Source organism: Aedes aegypti, chromosome 3 (assembly GCF_002204515.2).
Source record: "Aedes aegypti strain LVP_AGWG chromosome 3, AaegL5.0 Primary Assembly, whole genome shotgun sequence".
In the NCBI taxonomy this organism is placed as follows: domain Eukaryota; kingdom Metazoa; phylum Arthropoda; class Insecta; order Diptera; family Culicidae; genus Aedes; species Aedes aegypti.
Window position 1 is genome coordinate 361,340,410 of NC_035109.1, and position 23,659 is coordinate 361,364,068.

Consider the following 23,659-nt stretch of genomic DNA (forward strand, 5'->3'; position numbering starts at 1 on the left):
ATATGCATGAAAGTTGAAAAAATATCATTTTTCTAAAAGGCCCCATCTCATTTCCCGATAATTAGGATATTAATCGCAAATGCGGCCTTTTCCCAAAAAGGCCCCATTTCTATATTTACTTGAAACCGAGTTGAGGCCTATTAAACAAACATCAAAATTGCAACTAAAATTACGAAAAAATGTTTCAAATTTACTAAGCAGATACAAGTTATACTTCAGCCGCTCCGCTCCATGTATTATTTTATTGTCGCACCGCCACCAAACCGGATCGCGCCAGTGAGACTCGCGACGCGCCTCAACTCGCGCGATTTTGAAATCAGTTTTTTAGTGTGGCGCTGCATTCTTACGATTTTTATGAACACAGCGCACTATTCACAAATTAGCTGCGACGCACGGGGCCCGAGAAAACAATAATTATAAATAAATGTTGGTCTTGATTTCTACCGGATACATAATACACAGCGATAGTCTCAACAGCGAACATAATCAAATTTTTCGTCGGGTTCCTGTGGAGTGATGTATTTTGTATCATGCTACCTAATAATACCTGTGTCAGCATGTCTGTACTTCACGACTTATTGATAACAACACGATTTCGTTACAATTACATGAAACATAACGTTCAATTGAAATATTACTTCAATTGAACAAATATTTCCATATAATTGCTCGACAACACTCACGCTTAGCACATCCATTATGTTTATCGATGACGATGATTGAATAAATCACATACTTAATCGACCGCACGAATCTCCTCTTGCTGCAGAGATCCCATGTACCTTGCTTTACCACGTAACACTCTTCTACACTTCAATTATCGTATTTTATCATGAATATTAAATGATTTTCAAAAGGCCACATCTGAAGATGATGAAAAAACAAGCCACAACTAGAAGGCCTCAACACATTTTAGAGTAAACAAAGGCGTCAACTCACAGGCCTCATCAGCGTCGGCCGGCGTCTATGGGCACAAATGAAAAGGGCTGCATAGCTTTTGGTGAAATAAAAGCCTCATTTCCTTTGACTCGTTTTTTTAGCAGGATTTTTTGCTAAAATGATAGTAATGAATATTCATAGCTATAAATCAGTTTATCCATCGACTTTCTGGACGATAAAATAACATAAAATGCTTAAATTCATAATTTAAATTTGATTTATTGTTTGACAAAACAAGATTGCATTTTTCTCATTGTTTACTTTTTGGAGATGAGGCCTTTTGAATTGTTAGTCTTGAATTAACCAAATCAAGTTCAACGAATTTTTCATCATGTTTATTAAACCTCCCGCAATAAGTTCATCAGCTTTGTTCTTTTGATCCTAAATATAAGTATCCGCACTGAATGTGCTAAACAATAATACAGCATAGTTGGCAATATGAATCCTTCACTTCCTAGGTTTTGCTCGTTTTGGTGTCGAAAAACTGTCTTCCGTTGCGGACTCGTTCTTATTATGTTACTGCCGGAACTGTGGTCATCATGCTGGAAAAACTGCCGCCGAACTTATGGCGTAGATCCGTTTGCCATCTCTGGTTGTCTGACGAGCTCAGCTCCGGGAAAAGTTATGGATCGGTCATGTGGTGGAAGGCAACAGGAAGTCTACTAAGAAAGACTAAATTAATGCATGCGTTTGTGGAACGGTTTTACAGTACTTACATTTTTTCAGTTTCCATTGAAGTCACTCCTGATATCCGTACTGATTCTTTTCTGGAATTCATCGATCTTCCACCGATCCGGTTTTCTCCGGAAGCCACTGTGTGTACACAACCTAGATTAAAAGCTCCAAATTGCCAATATCACTAAAATTAACCGACAAATTCAGCAACAAATACCTAATTATTGCTTTTTGTGAAAGAAAACAGCTAACTGAAACTGACGCAACCGAAACAGAGCTAAATTTTGATAAGTCCCGAGATTAAACAACGTAGCCCAAAATGCACGGTGAAAAATCTAGAAAGATTCGCGAATCAGGCGAAACTGACAAAATGTACACAATTTAAGAAAATATAGCGTTGAAATTGTAGCTCGATTGTCTATTCACTGCACTTGAACTTTTCCCCTATCGATAATTTAACTATTCAAAAAACGCAAATTTGTAGAAGACGAAACTTCACCTCATGCCAAACCACACACTTTATTGATTACGCCTGTGTTTTTGTTTATCAAAGTGATGGGCGCATCTGAAATCGAAATCAAAACACGGCGAGAGTAAACGGCGACACTGCAAACAAAAAATAAACAAGGCGTACATGGCGGGCTTAATTGAAACCAGAATGTAAACACGGCGCAAAAGTAATAGGCGACACTGAAAATAATATCGATTACAGGCTCATAACATTGGGCGCTACTGGCATTCTTGAGTGCGTTTAAGGTGAAACCTTATAATATTTTTTTAGTACGAAATAGCTAGGGAAATTGTAGGAGATGTGTGTGGTATTGATGAGGATTTTAAAACTAGGTTTATAAAATGTGTATTAAAGTGAAAAGGTTAAAGTTTGAGTATATTTTCTCCAATTGGGATTAAAAATTGCACATGAGAATTTCATTGGTTATTTTCTCATTGTTATTGAATTGTCAGATAGGCCCTTATCGCGAATCTCTCTCGAAATATATTTCAGATATGAGCCATTTTACGAGACGTTTCGGAACAGCTGATCGCCGCAACGGCGTCAATTGACAGGAGACCTGGGATTAAATCCAGCGTGATTTTCAGCAACGCCTCATCTTACCAAACGAGGACATGGAGAAAATGACAAAAAAGAGATCCAAAAATGTTCGTTACTGCAACATTACACCTAGTTATTGTATCAGCTACCTCTTTGTTACCCATATTGCACATAAAAAAGCACTTTTGTGATCAGACATATTTTAATAATTTTCCTCCATTTAAGTTTTCGCCTGGATGAAAAGCTACGCTAGAAATGCGCACAGTCATCAACCATCATCATCGCGAAAACTGACGTCGATGATTGAAAAATCCCAGGTCTCCTGTCATTTGACCAGGCTTCGTAAAATGGCTTATGCACTAGAAAGTATACACTGTAAGACCAAAGTACCCTTTAAAGGGTAAAAAAGTACCCTTTTTGAGAGAAACTAGTTTAACTCATAAAAAGAGTAAGGGGCCTGTACTCATTAAAGAGTAAAGGGCCTGTACGTCAAATCAACGAGTGAATTTTACCCATTATCCATAATAAATTGTTTAGCAAAGAGGGTAAAATTCACCCTGTTTTATTTGTTTATAATTCAATCTTTTTAAAATAATTCTAATAAAAATAAATAAAACAACAAACTCTAAACGGTAGGATTAACAACGATATATTTATTAAAACCTATCTTTCATTAAAATCACAGAAGGAACAGGATAACTGCTGGTAAATTTCATCGGCTGGAAGCAAAGCCGGGAATATCGCTCTTCAGGGTATGTGTCCTGCATCACTTAGTAACTGGGGAGCTGGTCCATGTAGTCCCATTGCAGGCATTCCCGTATAAAGCAGCAGATCTTGGTGACGGAAGATGCTGCCTCCTAACTTCGGCTTGGATTCCATAATTTGAATGCAACACCAAAAGCATTCTGAAAATAAACATTTCTGTCGATTAGAACTTAGTAGTAGAATAAATTAATTGTACTTACATTTGGCAGTATCTGTGATGTTTTTTACACTATTTTCAATCCAAATCTACCATCCACCATGAATGATTGATCTAATCCACTCTCACATGCTTCAAGAAATTTTTCACCCTTTAATGGGTAAATGCTTCGAACTTCGAAATGGGAGAAAAATACCCTTTATTTAAAATTTGAAAGTACTCTTTATTTTGACATTTCCATATATCAAGGAAAAATGGGTATTTTTTCCACATTAAAGGGTAATGTCGAGTTTACAGTGTAAAGTAAAATGCTGTGCAATGCATAAAAACTGAATATATTGAGAATGCAATAAAAACTACGCAAACTAGTATTTTCTGTTTTCTCCGTGTAGGATAATTCGAAAGTAACTCACCATTGCATTGTCAGATCTTAACAACACTACCAGCAGCATAACAAATGCACTATAAATGGGCCTCAAAGCTTGCTCTTCCATGATCACGGTCACCCACTACAATTCGGAAACTTTAGCATCCTCGGGGCCCTGGTGGGCATCCAAATCTACGATCATTATCCGTTCGATGGCTTTACCACTGGACTTCAAAATTATATGAATGTCTAATTGAAGGCATAATTTTACCTAAAACTTACCTTAAATATCCTCAGAAATCTAAATAGCAACCTCCCAAGTAACCACGAAGCTATATCTGAATGCTGTATGTTTGCTCTATAGTGTGCTATCAGATTTTGTTTTAAAGTGACATAATCTTTAAGAGCTTTACAAAGCATAATTAAAGTGGGAAAGGGCCCCACAACAACCAAATTAATGCAATACTTGGTAAAGCAGTTTTAATGCACAAGCCCTACTAAAGCATTTATGGTTGTAAATTTAGGGTACATTATGTATAATATATACTGAAAATAATCCACACGTTCGATCCGTATTCTTTTCAACGTGGATCTGTCGTGTCTAATGACAAGGTGAAATAACGCGTAAAACTTGTAATTCTGTTAAGGTTTGTCTTTGGTTTGATAGCAAAGGCTTTTAATACAATTTCGACGTGTTTTACTATTGCGACATCAATTACTTTGATTAGATTTTAGTACAACTAGTATGCCTAACATGACAAGGACTTACATTTGCCATCCACGCGTGACATGTTTATTGACATGTTATTTTTTGGTAAACCGTGCACCCGTAATGTGCGCCGGGTATCAGAAAATCAAGAAATCGCTAACAAATTTTACAGCCAACTTTGCAAAAATTTTGTAAATTAACGTGTTTTACATGTGAATTCGGATTGCCGATAGTGTGGTAATGGATTCATAACTATATATAATGTTGACAGTTTGATTATATATTGAAGCTATAACGATCATTTAAGCACAGACAAACAGACGTAACACTCAGAACCTAGGCCTTACAGCTGAGGTCGAAATACGCGTATCTGTCAAAGGATACAAACCAAAGACAAATTAAAGACCCCCATGTCCCTTGCAGTTGCTCAAAATTTTATGGCTCATAAGGTAATCTAGAATGCCGTTCAAAGTGTACTGCGATCTGTCAAACTTGGGTACCTTTTGCACTACCGAGGGACCAAATGCAGTACTAGAAGTGGTACCCAATCTGAGCCCGAGTGTGACGGACCTGTACAAACTCTAGTGGAATTAAATGGTATAGTACTAAATTCGATTTTTCATCTACTTATAGGTATTCTACTAAACAGATCGAAGATTTATTAACATTGATCGAGCTTGTAGAACGTTTTCGATGCAGCTTCAGGGCAACATTTAGGGCTATTTAGGGCTTGCGTCAAAACAAAACAAAACAATAAGTTAATTGGATACCTTTCAATGGTTTTCTTTACAATGATTTTTTTTGTTGGAATAAGGATTTATACCCACACACAACTAGGATTATGGTGTGCTAGGTGCCTGGCACGTTGGTGTCCTGTGCTAAAGCTGCTGATGTGATAAGGTAGGATAAAAATTCTTTATTAACGAAGACACTGTGTGTGTTAACCATTACTATTTGCCCAGTTATTACGAATAGGAAGAATTCTGTTCGGCGATTGAACAACAGTGACTTCATTTCCTCAACAAATGAAACATCAATAGAAAGAATTTGATTTTTTCTCGTAGAGTAAATAACAGAACTTTACGCACAAAACAATGCACTCGCGCTTTGAAAATATTTCAGGGAAGAGAAATTGATCGCCATTTCTTCTCCCTCCATATGATTCTCGTCATAGATAAAAATACAACATAATTGGGTCCTTAAATGTTCAATGTATTCTTGTTTTTATTCAATAATATGAAAGAGCATGTTCTTGTAACTACTTTAGCAATTCCAGCTCAAATAATGGCTATAACCTATTTAAAATTTAATTTCAAAAATTGTTCCAAATATGAACCTTGACACTTTTGATCATGTTTGACGTTCACATTGTCGACAGGGCTTCTAGTTTTAACTCTGGTTAAAATGTGTTATTGACTTTAATTAACGAAAATCATTTATAAATTGAGTAAACATGTGTTTTTGGTCTAAACTAAAGCGTTTGGTATTGAAATTGGGACAGGGCTTTAGGACCTTATTCTGAATGACTACATATATCCTTAGATCATGAAATAGGAGTTCAAGATGGAAGAAATTCATTTCATTATAAAAATTGTCCTTCTTCCATATCCACAAAACGTAATGAGCGAGTGCGAACGTGCTCGATCGTCTTACTTATTTATTACAGATTCGAGTGCGTTTGATGAGGTTACGTAATCTTGTATGACAGTATAACTGTATATTCACTCTAAACGCTTAGCATACTGCTGAATAGGGTCCTAAAATGTTTAATGAAATCTTGTTTTCAATTAATATCACGAAAGAGCATGTTACTGCAACTACTTTAGCATTTTTTTTCCACTCACATAACGGATATATCATATTAGAACTTTAATTCAAAAATTGGATCCATAAATGAACCTTGACATTTGAGATCATGTTTGACGTTCGCTTAGTCGACAAAAATGCTACAAGGGTTCAACTTTTTAACACCGGGGTTGTTCCTTTCTGACATTTCGGAAGGGACACGGAAAACAAAATACACCCAAAATTTGAGTTTAAACCAAGGGATGTGACAAAATTAAAAAAAACTTAAAAAAATGTTTTTTGGACTTAAACCATCGGAAAACATTAGAAAATTGAGTAAATATATGTTTTTCACCTAAACTTAAGCGTTTGGCACCAAAATTGGGACAGGGCTTTAGGACCCTATTAAAATAATGCTAAAGCATTTATAATGTTAATCAAATTGATCATTGCTTGACTGTTATTGAATAAATGCATGATAACATTATTAATGCAAAAAATGTTGACTTTCGATCAAATCAATGCAATGGTATAATGTATAATGCTTGTGGTTACTTGGGCTCCGCCAATCAAAAACTTTAGATATTGAATCTGTTCAATCGAATGGATCATTGAAGGTCACTTATTTGGAACTCGCCCCATCAAAACAGCGGAGCCATCGCATATAGGATTTAACATTGTAACAGCATTGCTGTTCTGTTAACCATGGCGCTATCTATGTATTACATAGCGGCAGTTTTGGTTATTTTAATGATCTATTGGATCAATCAGTGGTTTTGAAAAAAAAACAATCTGCCATGGAACGACCAGTGTTGCCAGTTATTGCAGTGCAACTACAGTTAAACCTCCATGAGTCGATGTTCCAATACTCGGTATCGACTCATGGAACCATACTGAAAATCAAATTTCATGATTACTATGATGATCCCCTCAAACGGCTTTCCATAGCATAGCTGTTCCATGACTCGATATTTCCATGAGTCGATGGTCCAACCAATATTGACTCATGGAGGGTTGACTGTAGATAAATATGACATATCGATAAGGTCACTCACTTCGACACAGTCAGCTCAAATTGGCACAATTTTAGATGAACCAAGTTTCCCACCCCCTGGGGATTGCATTGAATGCTATATTGGTGTCTTTAGAGCACTTATTCTTTGATTTGTGAAAAAAGGGCCCCAAAAGACACCTACCCGATTTGACGCAATTTTATTAGCTCTTTTATTAGCGTTTCCGCACTTGTAAAAACTTCTGCGATAGTCCAGTGGTGAAAGAAATGCGCAATATATCCGCTAAACTTCGAACCGATTTTACTGAGAATGCATTAGTTTTCATATTAGCCCTTATTCTGAATAGAAATCTTTTTAGAGTGCTTCAAGCGTTTCAATGTGACATTCCTAGTCCTCGGGTGGAAGGCGAAAATATCCGTTAATTTCGCCACGCATCTGTCAAATTGCGTGACTGCGCTGCAACTCCCCAAAAGCCTCCACCTCCCCTACGGCGAATCCGCGACCGACGACGTTTTCTTTTCGCGTTTGGTGTCGAGAGTCGAGTTGCGTGCGTGTTGTGTGTGTGTTTTCTCGGTTTTCTCAGAGGAAAATAATTTCGCTGCGAAATTTGTTCAACGTTTTAAGTTCTCGATTGATTCGGTTTTGGATTGTGAACCCGTAGAGGATTCCGGCAATTGCGTGCTCCATCCAGGTTAGTTTCCGGTGCGGTTGGATTTTAGTGCGAACAGAATCCGGAATTCGTCTCGTGAAAGCGTTCAATATAAAATCCCGTTCCATTGCAATTCATCCATTTTCGTTTGAAGCGAGGGGAGACATCTTTTACCCTTCCTGGCAGTTCCGCCACCCTGACCCGGAAAATACGGAACACGGTCGAAATCGCGTTGCTTTGGGATTTTCGTGGCAGGAACTGAGATAAATGGAATATAAAACATTTGGAAACGCAGAAAAAGTTGGATATTAACAGTGTCTTTGAAGAGTAGAGAAACCGGAAGTGCTTTCGGGAAGGGATTTGATTTCATGTCTAAAGATAGCCACGAAAAGTGGTTCCAAAGAGTGATATTGATTTCATACAACGACGAGGAATAAGCACATCAATCAAAAGAAGCGTATTGTGTTAGATTTTATACTCGGTGAAAGCGTATTATTAAAACGTGAAAAGGTTATCAAGTTTGTGAAACAAGTGTTCCCCCTTTCCAATCCCCCAACAGGAATTATCATTGAGAGTTCCTCTTGAAAAGAAAGTGGAAGTCTGAAAGAGAGAGAGAGAGAAATGGATCACCATAGTGGAACTGGCGGTTGGCAGAATCCGGCGGAAACGTCTCTGGGCGCAATGAGATCTCCCAAAGCCAAAGGTAAGTGTTTCAGTTCCGTAAGCTCTTGATTCTATCTTATGAAGAAAATAGCTAAATAGGGTTAGAAAATGGAGGAAGCTGGTGCTGGAATTAGGTGTTCTGCTGGCTCCAGATCATGAACTCTTTGAGGGGGGACGATTGAACAAAGAAAAATCTTGGCAAAAGGCACACATAGTGGAAAACAGGTTTTCAAATGGGTGGTGAAACTATCTAAAATGTTTCAGCTGGGAACGGGTTTTGTGCTGCGTTTTGAAACCCAAAAGGTTTCTCCTCTTGCATTTCTCGACTATCGATGGGTATTGATTGATCCTGATAAGAAAATTATGATGATGCCTTTATCGTTTGAATGTCTTGAGTGTTTCGATCCATATCGTTGGTGGAAACATTGTGATTTATTTTTTATCCTAAGGAGCTGATCTAATGTGTAATCAGATAGAAGTTTACCTTTAATCACCCTAACATGTAATGAACTATCATTCTTAAATGAGAATCGAATTTCATCCTATACACTTTAATTCCACTATAGATTTTGTAACCTTTGACAGATACTCATATTTCGACCATCAAGTTTGTGTACCAATAATAGTGTAGATCTTGTGTTTTATTGTTCACTATCCATAAATCGATCTAAATATTACTCATTCTCCAAAGAAATTGAAAATTGGGTAAACAAACAACTGTCAAACCGTACCTACTAGCTATCGGAACGCTCTTAAATTTTCAACAATTATCGATTGTTTAGTCAATCACTCTCGCGTTAGGTTGTGAAAGTGGCATCCAGAAAACTGGACCATGCCGGGGCAAATGAAGGTGGATCGTCCGGTTCTTCCTACGTGATGATTCGCCGTAATTACAAAGTACCCGCGCGCGACATAACCTCGGACACTCAAGGTGCAAAACGGCAAAAAACGGATACCTCACACCGTCACCCGGAATGCTTCTCCCAACCAGTAGCAAACGTTCCAATTTCAAACGAGTTCAGCCTGTTAGATGGAACCACCGACATGGAATCGCAGGAGCTGCCAACAAATTCGGGAAACAGTTCTCAATCACAAGGAAAAAGGAGATGATTTCCTCCTATTTCTATTGTCAACAAGGGCACCAAGGAAGTTCGCGAACTACTCAACATCGGCAATATTCCCCAGCATGTGTATCACATGAAGGCGATTAAGTCCGGCGTTCAACTATCCATCAGTGGTAACCAAGAGGGCCAAATCCACCAACCGAAAATCATCTCAACGCTAAAGGAATCTAGCGTCGAATTTTTCACCTACACTGCAGCAGAAAACCAACCAGTGAAGATAATTTTGTCCGGCCTTCCGGATTACACCACTCAGCAGCTGAAGGAAGAACTCGAAGCAAACAACGTGTATGCCAAAGATATCAAAACCTTCTGGCAAAAGAAAATTGGTCCCGAAGTTAGTACGCTTTATCTGCTGTACTTCGAGAAAGGCAAGGTCAGGCTGTCGGAGCTACAAAGGGTGAAAACACTATTTAGTATCGTTGTCAAGTGGAGATACTTCACTCGAAAAACTTCCGATGCAGTGCAATGTTTCCGATGTCAACGTTTCGGACACGGAATGCAAAACTGTCATGTCTCTCCACTCTGTGTCAAGTGTGGGGAAAAACATCTCTCAGCCTCATGCTCGCTTCCCGTAAAAGCAGATTTAAGCAAGGTAGATCCAGCTGCCACTCGTTCGAAAATACGTTGCGCAAATTGCAGTGGCAACCACACCGCTAACTATCTCGGTTGTGTCGCCAGAAAAAACTATCTTCAACGCCGTGAAGCAACGAAGAACAATCAGCATCAGCGCAAACCCAGCAAACAAGCTTTCGTACCTACGTCTGCGAACTGGCCATCGCTGAATGGAGAGTCGACCAGTGAACCAACAAGATTGCTCCATCAAAATCCTCGACCATTCCGTTCCTACTCGGAAGTGCTAACAAGCTCCGAAAATGAAGCGTCAGCAGCACACACCAACGATCTCTTCACTCTCACTGAGTTCATGTGCTTAGCTAGAGACTTGTTCGCTCGTCTAAAAGGATGTCGCAACAAAGAACAGCAATTTATGGCTCTTTCGGAGCTGATGGTCAAGTATGTGTATCATGTCTAATTTACAAACCTTACGAGTGGTCAACTGGAACAGCAGGTCTGTAGCAAACAAGAAAATAGAGTTCTTCGATTTCCTCGATCGGTTCCATATCGATGTTGGTATTGTCACCGAGACCTGGCTACGCCCTACGTCGTCGTTTTTCCACCCAAGGTACAACTGCATTCGACTCGATCGACGCTCCAGCGAAAACGAGCGAGGGGGAGGTGTACTAATCGCCGTCCGGCGAGATATCAAGTTTGTCGCGCTGAATATAACCACAAAATCTGTGAAATGTACCGGCATCTCCATACCTACGGAAAACGGAATCAACGTTCGCTTCATTGCGGCCTATTTTGCGGGAGTAAGAACATCGACCGATTGGAACCAATACCGCATCGACTTGAGGAACATGATGAGGAGTAACGAGCCGTTGTTTGTGGTTGGTGATTTGAATGCAAGACACCGGAAATGGAATTGCATAAAGGCTAACAAAGCAGGAAACATTCTTCAAAGCGTGGTAGCGCAGTGCAACTTTCATATACATTATCCAGACACGTTCACTTTTCACCCTACCGGTCGAGGCAGACCATCAACTCTAGATCTTGTCGTGTCCAATAATATGGTTAACATGACCAAACCAATAGCTCACAACGAGTTGTCATCTGACCATCTGCCAGTCACATTCGATATTCACCTCAACACCGAGCCAACTGAATCCGTGAACTCAATACGGTGCTACAAACGTGCTGACTGGTCAAAGTTTCAACGCGTAGTTAATTCGAAGTTGGACCTGCTAGACCCGTCCTATGCTGCTCTAAATAGCGTAGCTGACATCGACCGAGCGATAGATCAGCTTACACAAACACTGTTGGGAGCTGAGAACGTTGCAGTTCCCCTAGTTAACATCCGCGCTTATGACACACCGACTGTTCCTGAGAGCACTCGATTGCTTATCGCACTACGAAACCGCCGGCGTCGCCAGTGGATGCGGATAAGAGATCCCATCTACAAGCAAATTGTGCATTCGCTCAACTCTAGAATCGCTGAGGAATGTAACCAGGTTCGATTCCGCAAATTCAGAGAAACTCTCCAAACGATGGAACATGGAAGCAATCAACTGTGGAAAATAACTAAAGCATTGCGGAACAACTGTAAGTACAGCCCGCCACTCCGTGATAATTCAACAATTGTTGCATCTCCAGCACTGAAGGCTAAAGTGCTTGCTGATAGTTTCTCCAAATTCTATTCGAACTCAATGGAAAGTGATCCGCAAACCACAGAAGACGTCAATCGAACTCTGGAATTCCTAGACCAAGCTGATCCTGCTCCCGACAATTCCTGGCTTGTTCGTCCAAAGGACGTACAAAGGCAAATTCGCAATCTAAAAAACAAGAAAGCCCCAGGTCAAGATCAGATAAGGAATGTTATGCTGAAAAATCTTCCTCGGAAAGGCATTGTCCTATTGGCTAGACTGTTCTCGGCATGCCTGAAATTATGTTACTTCCCATCTCGTTGGAAGCACGCCGTTATTATTGCCATCCCGAAGCCTAACAAAGATGCGACACTTCCCTCAAACTATCGTCCGATCAGTCTCCTTTCCTGTCTCAGCAAACTTCTGGAACGATTTATTCTGATTCGCATCGAGGCACATTTAGATGTCTCTAGGATTATACCAAACGAGCAATTTGGATTTAAAAAAGGGCACTCTACGTGTCATCAATTGGTGCGACTAGTTAAGCAGGTTCGATCTGGTTTCACTCAAGGTAAATCATCCAGAATGATACTCCTTGACGTGGAAAAAGCATACGACTCTGTGTGGCAGGCAGCTATCCTCCACAAAATGAATCGAGGCAATTTCCCTATCGCTACTACCAAAATAGTACGTTCGTTTCTCAAAGACCGATCGTTTCATGTTGCTGTCGAAGGCGAGGTTTCTGAAAGGAAACAAATACCCTACGGCGTGCCTCAAGGAGCAGTACTTAGTCCGATTCTATATAACATATTCACAGCGGATATGGTTATGATAGCGGATGTCCAGTATTATCTGTTTGCCGACGACACAGGCTTTGTGGCATCTCATCGAGACGCTTCAGTAGTGGTGGAAAAACTGCAACAAGCTCAACAGTCACTGGAAGCGTACCAGCGGCAGTGGAAAATTAAAGCCAATGCTACCAAAACTCAGGCCATATTTTTCTCGAGGAAACGCAGTTCTCGAAACCTTCCGCAACGCGAAATCAGAGCCAATGGACAGTCTATTCCCTGATCAGAAGTTGTTCAGTACCTCGGTGCTTCGCTGGACCGAAAATTGACCTTTGCTCAACATGTCTCCAACAGTCTAAAAAAGTGTGACAAGCTAACAAAAGCCTTGTATTCACTGGTCAACCGACGATCTGCCCTCGATGTTCGTACTAAGCTACTTCTGTACAAAACTGTGTTTCGACCAACTTTAACCTACGCTTTCCAAGCATGGCACACCTGTTCCCAATCTCATCGCACAAAGATTCAACGGAAACAGAATCGAGTTCTCAAAATGATGATGAACTTGGACTATTTGCACCCCACTGATGATCTGCATGAGCAAGCTGGTATTGAACTAATCGACGATTGGTTCCAACGGCTTCTTCCCAAATTCCTCATCGGTTGCAGTACCTCGGAAAACCCCTTGCTAGAAGAACTAGTAGAGTAGAGCTGTGATATTGTTTTTTTTACTATTAGATTCATCCTTTTTTTCCTCTAACTGTCACTCACCTATTGCAATTACGAAGGTTTTTTCTTTCTAAATTTTCCTTCCTAAAGATTGACTACCATTAAGGAATTTAAATGTCAGTATATTTTGCTTAGTTCTACGTCACTGCTGTTAGGTCAACCCATCTCAGTCAAAAACTAAATGTAACATGAATTGTAAACTGTCTAAGATCTCAATAAAACTATAAGAAAAAAAAAAAAAGAAATTGAAAATTGTTTAAATACCACCTATTTTCGAAACTTTAAATTGAACAGTGGAATTAATGATTAATGATCATAATACTTATATTTCTTATATCTAGGTGTTTTGTGTTAGGCACTGTCATCCTAATTTGGTGAACCTAAATTAAGCATTTATTAAAATTCTGTTAACAACATATTACATATCATTGGCCGTAGTAGTTCAGAATTGTTACAGGTGAATTGATTTCACCCGCTTTAAGAGACAAAAAAAAACGCTTTCAATTAACTTAATCTAAATAAACCTAAATGTATAACGTAATAATCGTGGCAATAGAAGATTGCAACGAATTTTGTCTAAAATTATGAATTATTTTATTTGACATTTGTTCCAATGTTTCAACATTGGGTATTCTATGTAACTCATTAGCACTATAACAGGAAGGAAGCTTCAGAATCATTTTCCTCAATCAAACTTCTACAGATCTTCCTTCCTGGTATTACAACAGCTAGTCCATATTGGTACAGCATACGACATGGCTGGCCTGAAAATTTGTTTGAAGATCATAAGTTTGTTCTTAAGACAAAGTTTCGATTTTCTGTTAATAAGTGGATACAGACATTTGATACATTTGTTACATTTGGCTTGAATGCCCTCAATGTGATTTTTGAAAGGTTAATTTTTATCTAGCATAAGCCCTGAATACTTAACTTCATCTGACCAATTTATTGGGACCCCTCCCATCGTGACAACATGTCTACTTGAAAATTTCAAATAGATAGCTTTTGGTTTATGTGGGATTTTTTTTCTCTGTTCGGATGCGCCACTGCAATCATTATTTAGATCTATTGTGGCATTACCCGTATCCTTAGTGTATAGTGCATGTCGCATTACTCGATTTCCATTGATAGGTAATGGAACATCGATTTCCGTACAGTTCATGTTTTGATTCCTCAGAGATTGATAAAAATCGAATGTGATGAAAAGGTCCCGCTATTTACACCGTTCATAGAGACTTGCATCTCAGCGAAGGCGCGCCCCTTAGCAAACATAATCGGTTAAATTTCTGAGGAACCAAATTAGTATTTGACCATGCAACGGAACTCTAGTCTCATCCTTGTTTCGTTTTTAGTTTAGTCCCAGAAAAAATACTAGAAAATCAAGCTAGAAAATTTGTTTAGTAATCAGAATTCACGTGAGTCCTGGAATTAACAGTACTTAACAGTTCTTAACTTAACTCATGATTGTTATCCTAGCTTCAAGTGTAGTCTCGGGATGACCAACTCCGAGGCTCTTACCATACTTACTTACTTATTTGGCTTTACATCAATTATCTTGATAAAGCCTCGCCAACAATATTTCGCCAATTCCCTCGGTTCATGGCCGCTTCTCTCCATCCTCGCCTGTGACCCACGCTCTCCAGGTCCTGGTGTACCTGATCAATCCACCTAGCTCGCTGCGCCCCACGCCTTCTTGTTCCGACCGGATTCGTGGCGAACACCATCTTTACAGGGTTGTTGTCCGGCATTCTTGCAACATGCCCTGCCCAGCGTATCCTTCCAGCTTTAGCTACCTTCACGATACTGGGTTCGCCGTAGAGTTGAGCGAGCTCGTGGTTCATCCTTCGCCGCCACACGCCGTTCTCCTGCACGCCGCCGAAGATCGTCCTTAGCACTCGGCGTTCGAAAACCCCAAGAGCTTGCAAGTCCTCCTCGAGCATAGTCCACGCCTCATGCCCATAGAGGACTACCGGTCTTATGAGCGTTTTGTACATCGTGCATTTGGTGCGGGGGTGAATCTTTCTTGACCGCAGTTTCTTCTGGAGCCCATAGTAGGCACGACTTCCGCTGATGATGCGCCTTCGTATTTCCCGACTAACATTGTTGTCAGCCGTCAACAAGGATCCGAGGTAGACGAACTCGTCCACCACCTCGAAGGTATCCCCGTCTATCGTAACACTGCTTCCTAGGCGGGTCCTGTCGCGCTCAGTTCCGCCAACCAGCATGTACTTTGTTTTCGACGCATTCACCATAAGCCCGACTCTTGTTGATTCGCGTTTCAGGCGGGTGAACAAATCTGCCACCGTTTCAAATTTTCTCCCAATAATATCCATGTCGTCCGCGAAGCAAACAAATTGTCCGGATCTCGTGAAAATCGTACCTCGACTGTTAAGTCCGGCTCTCCGCATGACACCTTCAAGCGCAATATTGAACAACAGGCACGAAAGTCCATCGCCCTGTCGTAGTCCCCGCCGAGACTCGAACGAACTGGAGTGTTCGCCCGAGATCTTCACGCAGTTTTGCACACCGTCCATCGTTGCTCTGATCAATCTTGTGAGCTTCCCGGGAAAGCTGTTCTCGTCCATGATTTTCCATAGCTCTATGCGGTCGATACTATCGTATGCCGCCTTGAAATCGATGAACAAATGGTGAGGCTCTTACCATCTGCTAGGTAAAATAGATTCGATTTCAGAAACTGTTGCCAGTAACAAGCACTTTGAATTACCAGAACATATAACCTAACCCGACAACCAAGGTGAGACTAGGGTTCAAATTGGCAGATCTTACCCCGTAACGCACCACGAAAAGGTGATCTACCCGCGTTACGGATATGTGGGAATATAGTTGAGTTTTGAAAGCATAAGAAGAAATCTTCCATTTTTGCAAGTATGGAGAAAAAATATCCAAACTTTTCGCAATCTTCTAGAGATGACACGCAGGCTTCGTGCTTTGTCGGAAAGGCTTGTGTCATCCGCAAACAAAGATTTTTGACTTCCCTTAGGTAACTCAGGTACCGTCAAACGGGGTAACTTGCAACAATGTTTAACTTCAAAGCTATATGGATGAAACATTTTAGGAATTGGATGAGATAAAAACCATTTGGTACCTTAATCGCCACGTAAAAAGAATACCACGTGATAATTTTATCAGTATTTAGTTTTATGGGATCAAGAGTGACGAAAAATATGCATTTTTAATGCTATTTTAAAATCTATATTGTGTTACAATGATTATTTATTATTTTTCTGCAGTAAAAGCATAACAATAATCAAAAACCGGATAACCTACTCTTAATAAACTAATTATTTTTGATTGAATTATGAGTATTAAACCATGTCAATGAAGGCCCAAACGCAATGATAGCGGAACGGCAACGGAATGCGGAACCGGTTCGCCAGCATGAACTACAACATTCTTGTCGACTTGGTGTTGATTCACTTTCATTCGTTGATGGGTCAGTCAAGATGCCAGTGGCAAGTTATTTAAGTGACCAGATTTGAGAAATAAGTGACTAAAAAGTGACTAAAAGTTACTTGAAAATCAAAACGTACAGGTCAAACAAATCATTCATAGGAAAGTCAAATCATCAATTGAAATCGTCAAATCACTAGAGAGACGGCTAAGTTAGCTGGGCATTACAAATTTGCATAGGTATAGAGTGTCCATTTCCCGGCCATTTTGCTCGTCCCGGGATTCGGGACAAAAATCTATGCTTGTCCCGGGAAATCCCGGGATCCCAGGATTTATCAAATTTTCAATAAAACTAGCATTTTGATTGAAATGGAAGTACAAATTTAACAATACATTTTAATATGAAATAAACAGATAATGTAACTTTTCAAAATAATATGTTAATTATAGCAAATCACATTTCAGATAGGACTTTCTTATTCTGATGAAGTAATCTAACAAAAATCAAAACTTAGCTTGACTAATTACGGGTTTGCTATGGATTTTTCAAAATTCTCTAACAAACTTATTAATGGAAATATGATAAAAACTTAAGTCATAATTTTACATCAATTTGCTTCAAACATTTGAAAAGTCATAAAAACTTTAGAACAAAATATCAATTATAGATCATTGAAGGTATTGTAGATCATAGAATTGTTGTCATAAGGTATTGTAGATCATGCTAAAAGTTAATTACTGAAAATTATTGACTGAAGTTTACAGCCGTGAATCGCAAGTCAGTCTCATCTGCATTTTGGTCAAAATTGAGTTGATATCAGTTTTCATTATATCTTCTAATGATCCTTCAGCTGCACTAACGATAAATCACTTTTTGTTCAGTAAAATTAGGAAAAAACACGAAGTCTAATTGTCCCATAATGAAAAGTAAACGCATGCCAGTCACACTGCAGATTTTCGGACCGTGTACCGTAATCCGGGGTAACATTGATCAGTTTTTAGGATATTTCTTAAATATTTAATTCAAAAATGCAAATGTTCTGAGTTTTATATTTTTAAAACAAGTACTGCCACCCATAGCTCGTGACTACATACTGTATTTTGTTTTTTGAAAGATTTAAGCATGTTTACAACAATGTTTTATGTGATTTTTTTATTTAGCTGCTATGGGGTAACATTGATCATCCATGTAAACAACGTTCGGTAATATTGAAAATGTCGTTACTTACTTAAATCATGGCCCCTGAAGCCGAATATGATGTCCAAACGCTTACATCTTATTTACTTTTTGAGTTATTTTAAAATTAAAACCACCTCAAACTGCGAATTACGCCTAAAGGTAGGCAATTTCCTAAGGGAATTTTACATTCTTAACAGTAATTCGTTAATGTTGCCTAATTGAACATACTTATAACAGTTTTAACAGCGGAATCATTTTGGGCGATGCCATTTTTAGTGAGAACCGCATTTTCCTTGCTCATATCGCTTGCAGAACCTATGTGAGACATGAATCTTCGGTAGTGTCATGCTTAACCATTGAAATAATTGTTTCGAAAACTTGACAAATTTACGCATAAAGTTAACGCAATTTTTGCAAAAATTTCAATTTTAAATAGCTCATTAATATAAGAAAGAGAAGCAACATTCATGCTTTGGAAATATTTCATCAATAAATGATGATACCAACTTTTTACGAGATGTGTCATTCCGATCAATGTTACCCCGCTGATCAATGATACCCCGGATTACGGTAACACAAATATGAATCGTTATTTGATCACCTTATATATTTCTTGGAGAGGTAACGGAGTGAAAAGAAAATTATGAAAGTTTCATTGAGATCGTAACATGTTCCAATCTCCTGGAATATTTTGAGTATTTGTATGGAAAACGAGATTGAAAACTTCTTAGTCAATTTTTTTCAACGCCTAATTTTGACAAATGTTACTGATTTGTGATTTGCGGCAGTTTAAGTGTACATTCAAATCTGTTATCTCAGCATAGGCTTATTAAAACGGCTAATGTTGAAAAGAAAAGCATTAAAACTTTGCAACAGGACAAATAAAAAATGTGTTTCTTACTTGGTAAATTGATCTTTTCATGAAAAAAATACATGTTTATTCTCTTTTTCATTATTCTTTTCTACTTTATCAAATAAGGTTGATAGTGAGGAAAAATGTCATTGTTTTTCATTGAAATTTAGTGGTTTTCATCAAATTCTACGTACCTTTCGTAAATCCCGGGATTCCCGGGATGTCAGAAATACAATCCCGGGAAACGGGAAATCCCGAAATTTGTCCAATCCCGGGATTTTTTGTCCCGGGATGTCCCGGGATGGACACTCTACATAGGTAGTACGGCGCATATTGTGGCCAAATATGAAATCTACAAAACCTCACTGCCGAAGTGAATCAAAAGAGCCAAGAATAGGATCCGGCTCCCTATCTATGGTAAATGCTTATTAAAACGAGTTTCGAAAGTGAGAACATTTGAACCGCTAAAATTGAACCACTTCGTGTGAAATGTTTCCCATACAAAGTAGAGTGTCCGGAATTTAAAACTGTCGGTAATATGAATCGAAACGGTATTACCAAAGAATTTTGTTTTGTAAATGTAAATTTTAATAATTATTTAGCATATTTTGTTAAATAAAAATTTTGTTGTTTCCGACTTTTATTCAAACATCAAAAAATGTCATTTTAAAAACAGCTACAATTGAATCCATTGTAAATTGTGTAGATTCTAAAACTTTTCCATGAATTCAAGTCGATAAGAATTTAAGATTTAGTTTAGAAAAATTATAAGCATACAGGTGAAATTCGAACATTTACAATATTCACAGAATAAACATTTCTATTTCACTTCATAAGATTCCCTTAAAAAGGCGCGGTCTATATGTTTCACAACTAACGCTGCTATCTAATAAGTCAATGTTTTGTGCACTTAGATCCAGGAGAACTGAATATTTTACCATCAGTCAATATTTCCAATTAAAAAATGATAAAAGGGAGACCAAATGGTTGACTTTAGCCTGCGTGAAATTGAAATTTTTTATGAGTAAGTTCAATGGGCGGTACGTTTGACCGAATAGATCTTTAGCATAAAAAATATAGGCTTAATAGCTTGTTTTTCTGAGTCATACTGTTAAAATAGTTGATAGCACTAAGCTTCTCATATTTCAATAAAAAATACTTGAACACTTTCATGATTTAAGCTAAGTATGCTGTTTTATTCGAGAAAAGTAAAAACATTTCTTGGCTGAATGGGTCAAGAAATTTCTTACAGAGTCCCATTTAAAATGACATTTCTTCTCAACTGCGTACTGGGATCGAAGAAATGTGATTTTTTGACAATTTCTTGGAACAAATTTTCCACGCATCGAGATAGGCGATTACATTTCTTCTTTACTTGACATTGGGGGGTTATAGGCAGTCAAATTGTCTTAAACTACGCCATAAAAATCACTTTAAAGTTAAGATGAACCGAAGCCAAACTTCCAATTTTCAAGAGCACAAATCTGGAGAACCTAACGTCCGTTTAAGCTGAAAACCTTATCGATTGGTCCCTAGCTGGTGGTGACCAATCGATTAAGTTTTCAGCTCAAACGGGTATTTGACTTTCCAGATTTGTGCTCTTGAAAATTTGAAGTTTGGCTTCGATTCATCCTCACCTTAACACTATGCATATTCTTGTCAAATTAAACTCAGTGACCCTCGAAAAACCTTTTCTGCCAAGTACATAAAAATTGCCAAGAAGTACCACATTTCTTTGAAAAAAGTATGCATGATTCCATGAGCGATTCAATGGAAACGATAAATTCTTTGAAGCCTTTCTGTATATATAAGAAAAATGGATGTATACTTTAGCTAAGGACATTTTGGAAGGTTTGGTTTGCAATTAAAGTCTGTCCTTAGAAGTATGATAAATCTTTATCCTCAAACAGAACATTCAATAGTTATTCTTTGTTTTGCGATTTATTGATTTTCAGCTATATTTCAGATATTGTGAAGTTTTTAGGAGCCAATGTGCTTCATAATTGGATGGATTGATTACGAATTTCGAAAACAAAGAAAATCATTGGAAAATAGAAGATAAACATCTAATTATCCACCACAAGATATATAAATTCATACTAACACTTCAGTCGTCGCGCTATTGTATTTTGTACAACACTGGTGAAAAAACCTCGCTTTACGATCACAACAGCAGCGTGGTGGTTCTGACGATGGCCAACCACGCGACGATTGGAAGGTTAAATTAAATTGTACAAGGTATTCAAAAAAATAGTAAACATTGAAACATTTAGTTTTACAACAACGAGCTTACACCATACTAATAATAACTTAGATACTCATACAAACTACATGGAACTCAATGGAAGATTAACTTTTTCCACAAGAAAACTATGGAGCAATAATCAGAGACTTTAAAGTGACTGGCTTCAAAAAAAGTGACTCGCTACCAGCCCTGGAAACGGAAATTCGGTAACTTGTCGAAGTGTTGCAAGTTGCAAGATATCCCGTTTGACAGTCAAAAAAAAAATCATTCAAGTCTTCATGCCAAACACCGTTGACTCTTCATTGACAAAAAATAAATTTTTGTTGATGTGGACCATTATTCTGTTCCTTTTCAAAAAGTTTACTGATGGAAGAAATCAAACTGATTGTACGATAGCTAGAAGCTTCTGCAGGATTTTTGTCTGGTTTTAAAAGTGGTACAACCTTAGCATTTTTCCATTTGTCAGGAAAATATGCCAACTGAAAACATTTGTCAAATATGTCAATTAAGAATGATAACCTACTTTCTGAAAATTTCTTGACGAGGATGTAAAAAATTCCATCACCGCCAGGAGCTTTCATATTTTTGATTTTTTCAATAATAGTTCTCACTTTTTCCAAATCAGTCTCACAGGCATTTACGAAAACGTTCTCTTAATTGTGAATATTTTCGAAGCCCTAAGTAACTTGATTGAACTAGTAAGTCCTAAATTAAAATTGTGCGCGCTGTCAAACTGCATAGCAAGTTTTTGAGTAATTGCACAATTAGTTAGTAATCATTTGTTTTCCTCTTTCAATGCCGGTATTGGCTTCTTATTTTTTTTTTTTTCAAGATATTAGATAATTTCCAAAAGGGTTTAGAGCTAGGGTCCAATTGAGAAATTTTACTTTTAAAATTTTTGTTTCTCAATTGAGTAAAATGTTTGCAAATTTCTTTTTGCTAATCCTGCCATATAATTTTCATATCAGGATCGAAAGTGCGTTGAAATTGCCATCTCTTCAAGTTTTCAAGACGGATCAAGAGTTTAAGATCATCGTCTCTAATCACGGATTCGAATTTTACTTCACATTCTGGTATTTTAATGCCTCTTGCTTAAACAATGGAATTAATTTCGAGAGCATTGTCAGTATCAAGTTTTGTTTGCAAAGAAATGCTAACGTCAAGATTACTATCAATGTATGTTCCATATTTATTCCAATCGGCTCGAAAATAATTGAATTTGGTGCTGATAGGATTGAGAATGGCTTCATGGGATATTTGAAATGTAACAGGGACATGATCAGAATCGAAATCAGCATGAGTAATCAGTTGGCTACAAAGGTTACTAGAGTCGGTTAAGACCAAAACAATCGTAGAAGGGTTTCTAGAAGAGGAAAAACATGTAGGCTATCAGGGTATTGAACTGAGAAATATCCTGAAGAGTACTACTAGCAATTCTACTATTGGAATTACTTTGCGAATTATTACATGAGCGATGTTTGACATTGAAGTCACCACTGACAAAACATTTTGACCTATTGCAACTCAGTTTGGATCAAATTAACTTGTTGCCCAGTGCATTCAAAAGGCAAATAAGCAGTTATGACATTATTTTTACCAAGCTGTGTTTCAATAGAAACACCCTAAGTTTCAAAACCTTTCGTTTCAAATGACGAAAAAAGTTGATATTTTATACTCCTATGAATGATGATTGCAACTCCTCCACATGCCCCATCAAGTCGATCATTACGATATACAAAAAAGTTTGGATCTCTTTTGAGTTTGGATCCAGGTTTTAAAATAAGTTTCAGTAATAACGGCTATATGTTTGTTAATAGCTGCTGCTGCTGGACTGCTTCAGCCATTGTGGTAGTTTTGAAAATTGCATCAATCATTTGATCCAATTGTTCAGTTAAAAAAATCAAAAGCGGATGACATTTCACTGGAAGAAGGCGCATTTTCTGATGATTTTTGTTGGGATTATCCGTTAATGAAGAGACGGAATTGGAGTTTCCTGCGGTGGCATGGGTTTTTCCATATAATTAAATTTGAAACAATTAGAATGGTTATCCGAAGGTAGACAATTTGAAGGGGAGGTGTTGTAACTGCCTTCTACAATATCGGTATACGAGTTTGCTTGGGTAGATCCATTTGAAATTAAATGATTCGAACGGGTACCCGACGGAAGAAAATTAGCTTATGGATGAGCATGATTATAATTTACCAGATGGGTATGATTCTTAGGCAAGTGATCGTTAACTGAATAATAAGCATTGTTTGAAATTCTGCCAGGGGAATTCCGGGAACGAAAAACATCACTGTTCATCTGCCTGGTACGAGCCACGACGATTCGCTTACGCGAAGGGCTATCCCAAAAGT

At 38.2% G+C, this 23,659-nt stretch overlaps 1 protein-coding gene and 1 long non-coding RNA gene across 5 annotated transcripts in view; one reads left to right on the plus strand and one right to left on the minus strand.

Annotated features, from left to right (window-relative positions):
* Positions 1 to 1,249: 1,249 nt before the first annotated feature.
* LOC110678028 lies at positions 1,250 to 1,952 on the minus strand. 2 transcript variants are annotated; one of them, XR_002501397.1, is made up of 3 exons: positions 1,832 to 1,952; positions 1,656 to 1,767; positions 1,250 to 1,601 (listed from the first exon to the last, which is right to left on the minus strand). It is a non-coding gene; the product is annotated as an uncharacterized LOC110678028 (long non-coding RNA). The 2 variants fall into 2 exon arrangements; XR_002501396.1 differs by having other exon boundaries at positions 1,656 to 1,948.
* A 6,002-nt stretch (positions 1,953 to 7,954) lies between these two features.
* The window catches only part of LOC5568520 (polyadenylate-binding protein-interacting protein 1), a 49,036-nt gene continuing 33,331 nt past the window's right edge, over positions 7,955 to 23,659 (plus strand). The window contains exons 1-2 of one of the 3 annotated variants that reach the window (XM_021854147.1): positions 7,955 to 8,152; positions 8,670 to 8,813. In XM_021854147.1, the coding sequence (XP_021709839.1) occupies positions 8,732 to 8,813 (82 nt within the window). In that variant the 5' untranslated portion in view covers positions 7,955 to 8,152; positions 8,670 to 8,731. The remainder of the gene's footprint in view (positions 8,153 to 8,669; positions 8,814 to 23,659) is intronic. The other 2 variants (XM_011495061.2, XM_021854148.1) reach the window with 2 other exon arrangements.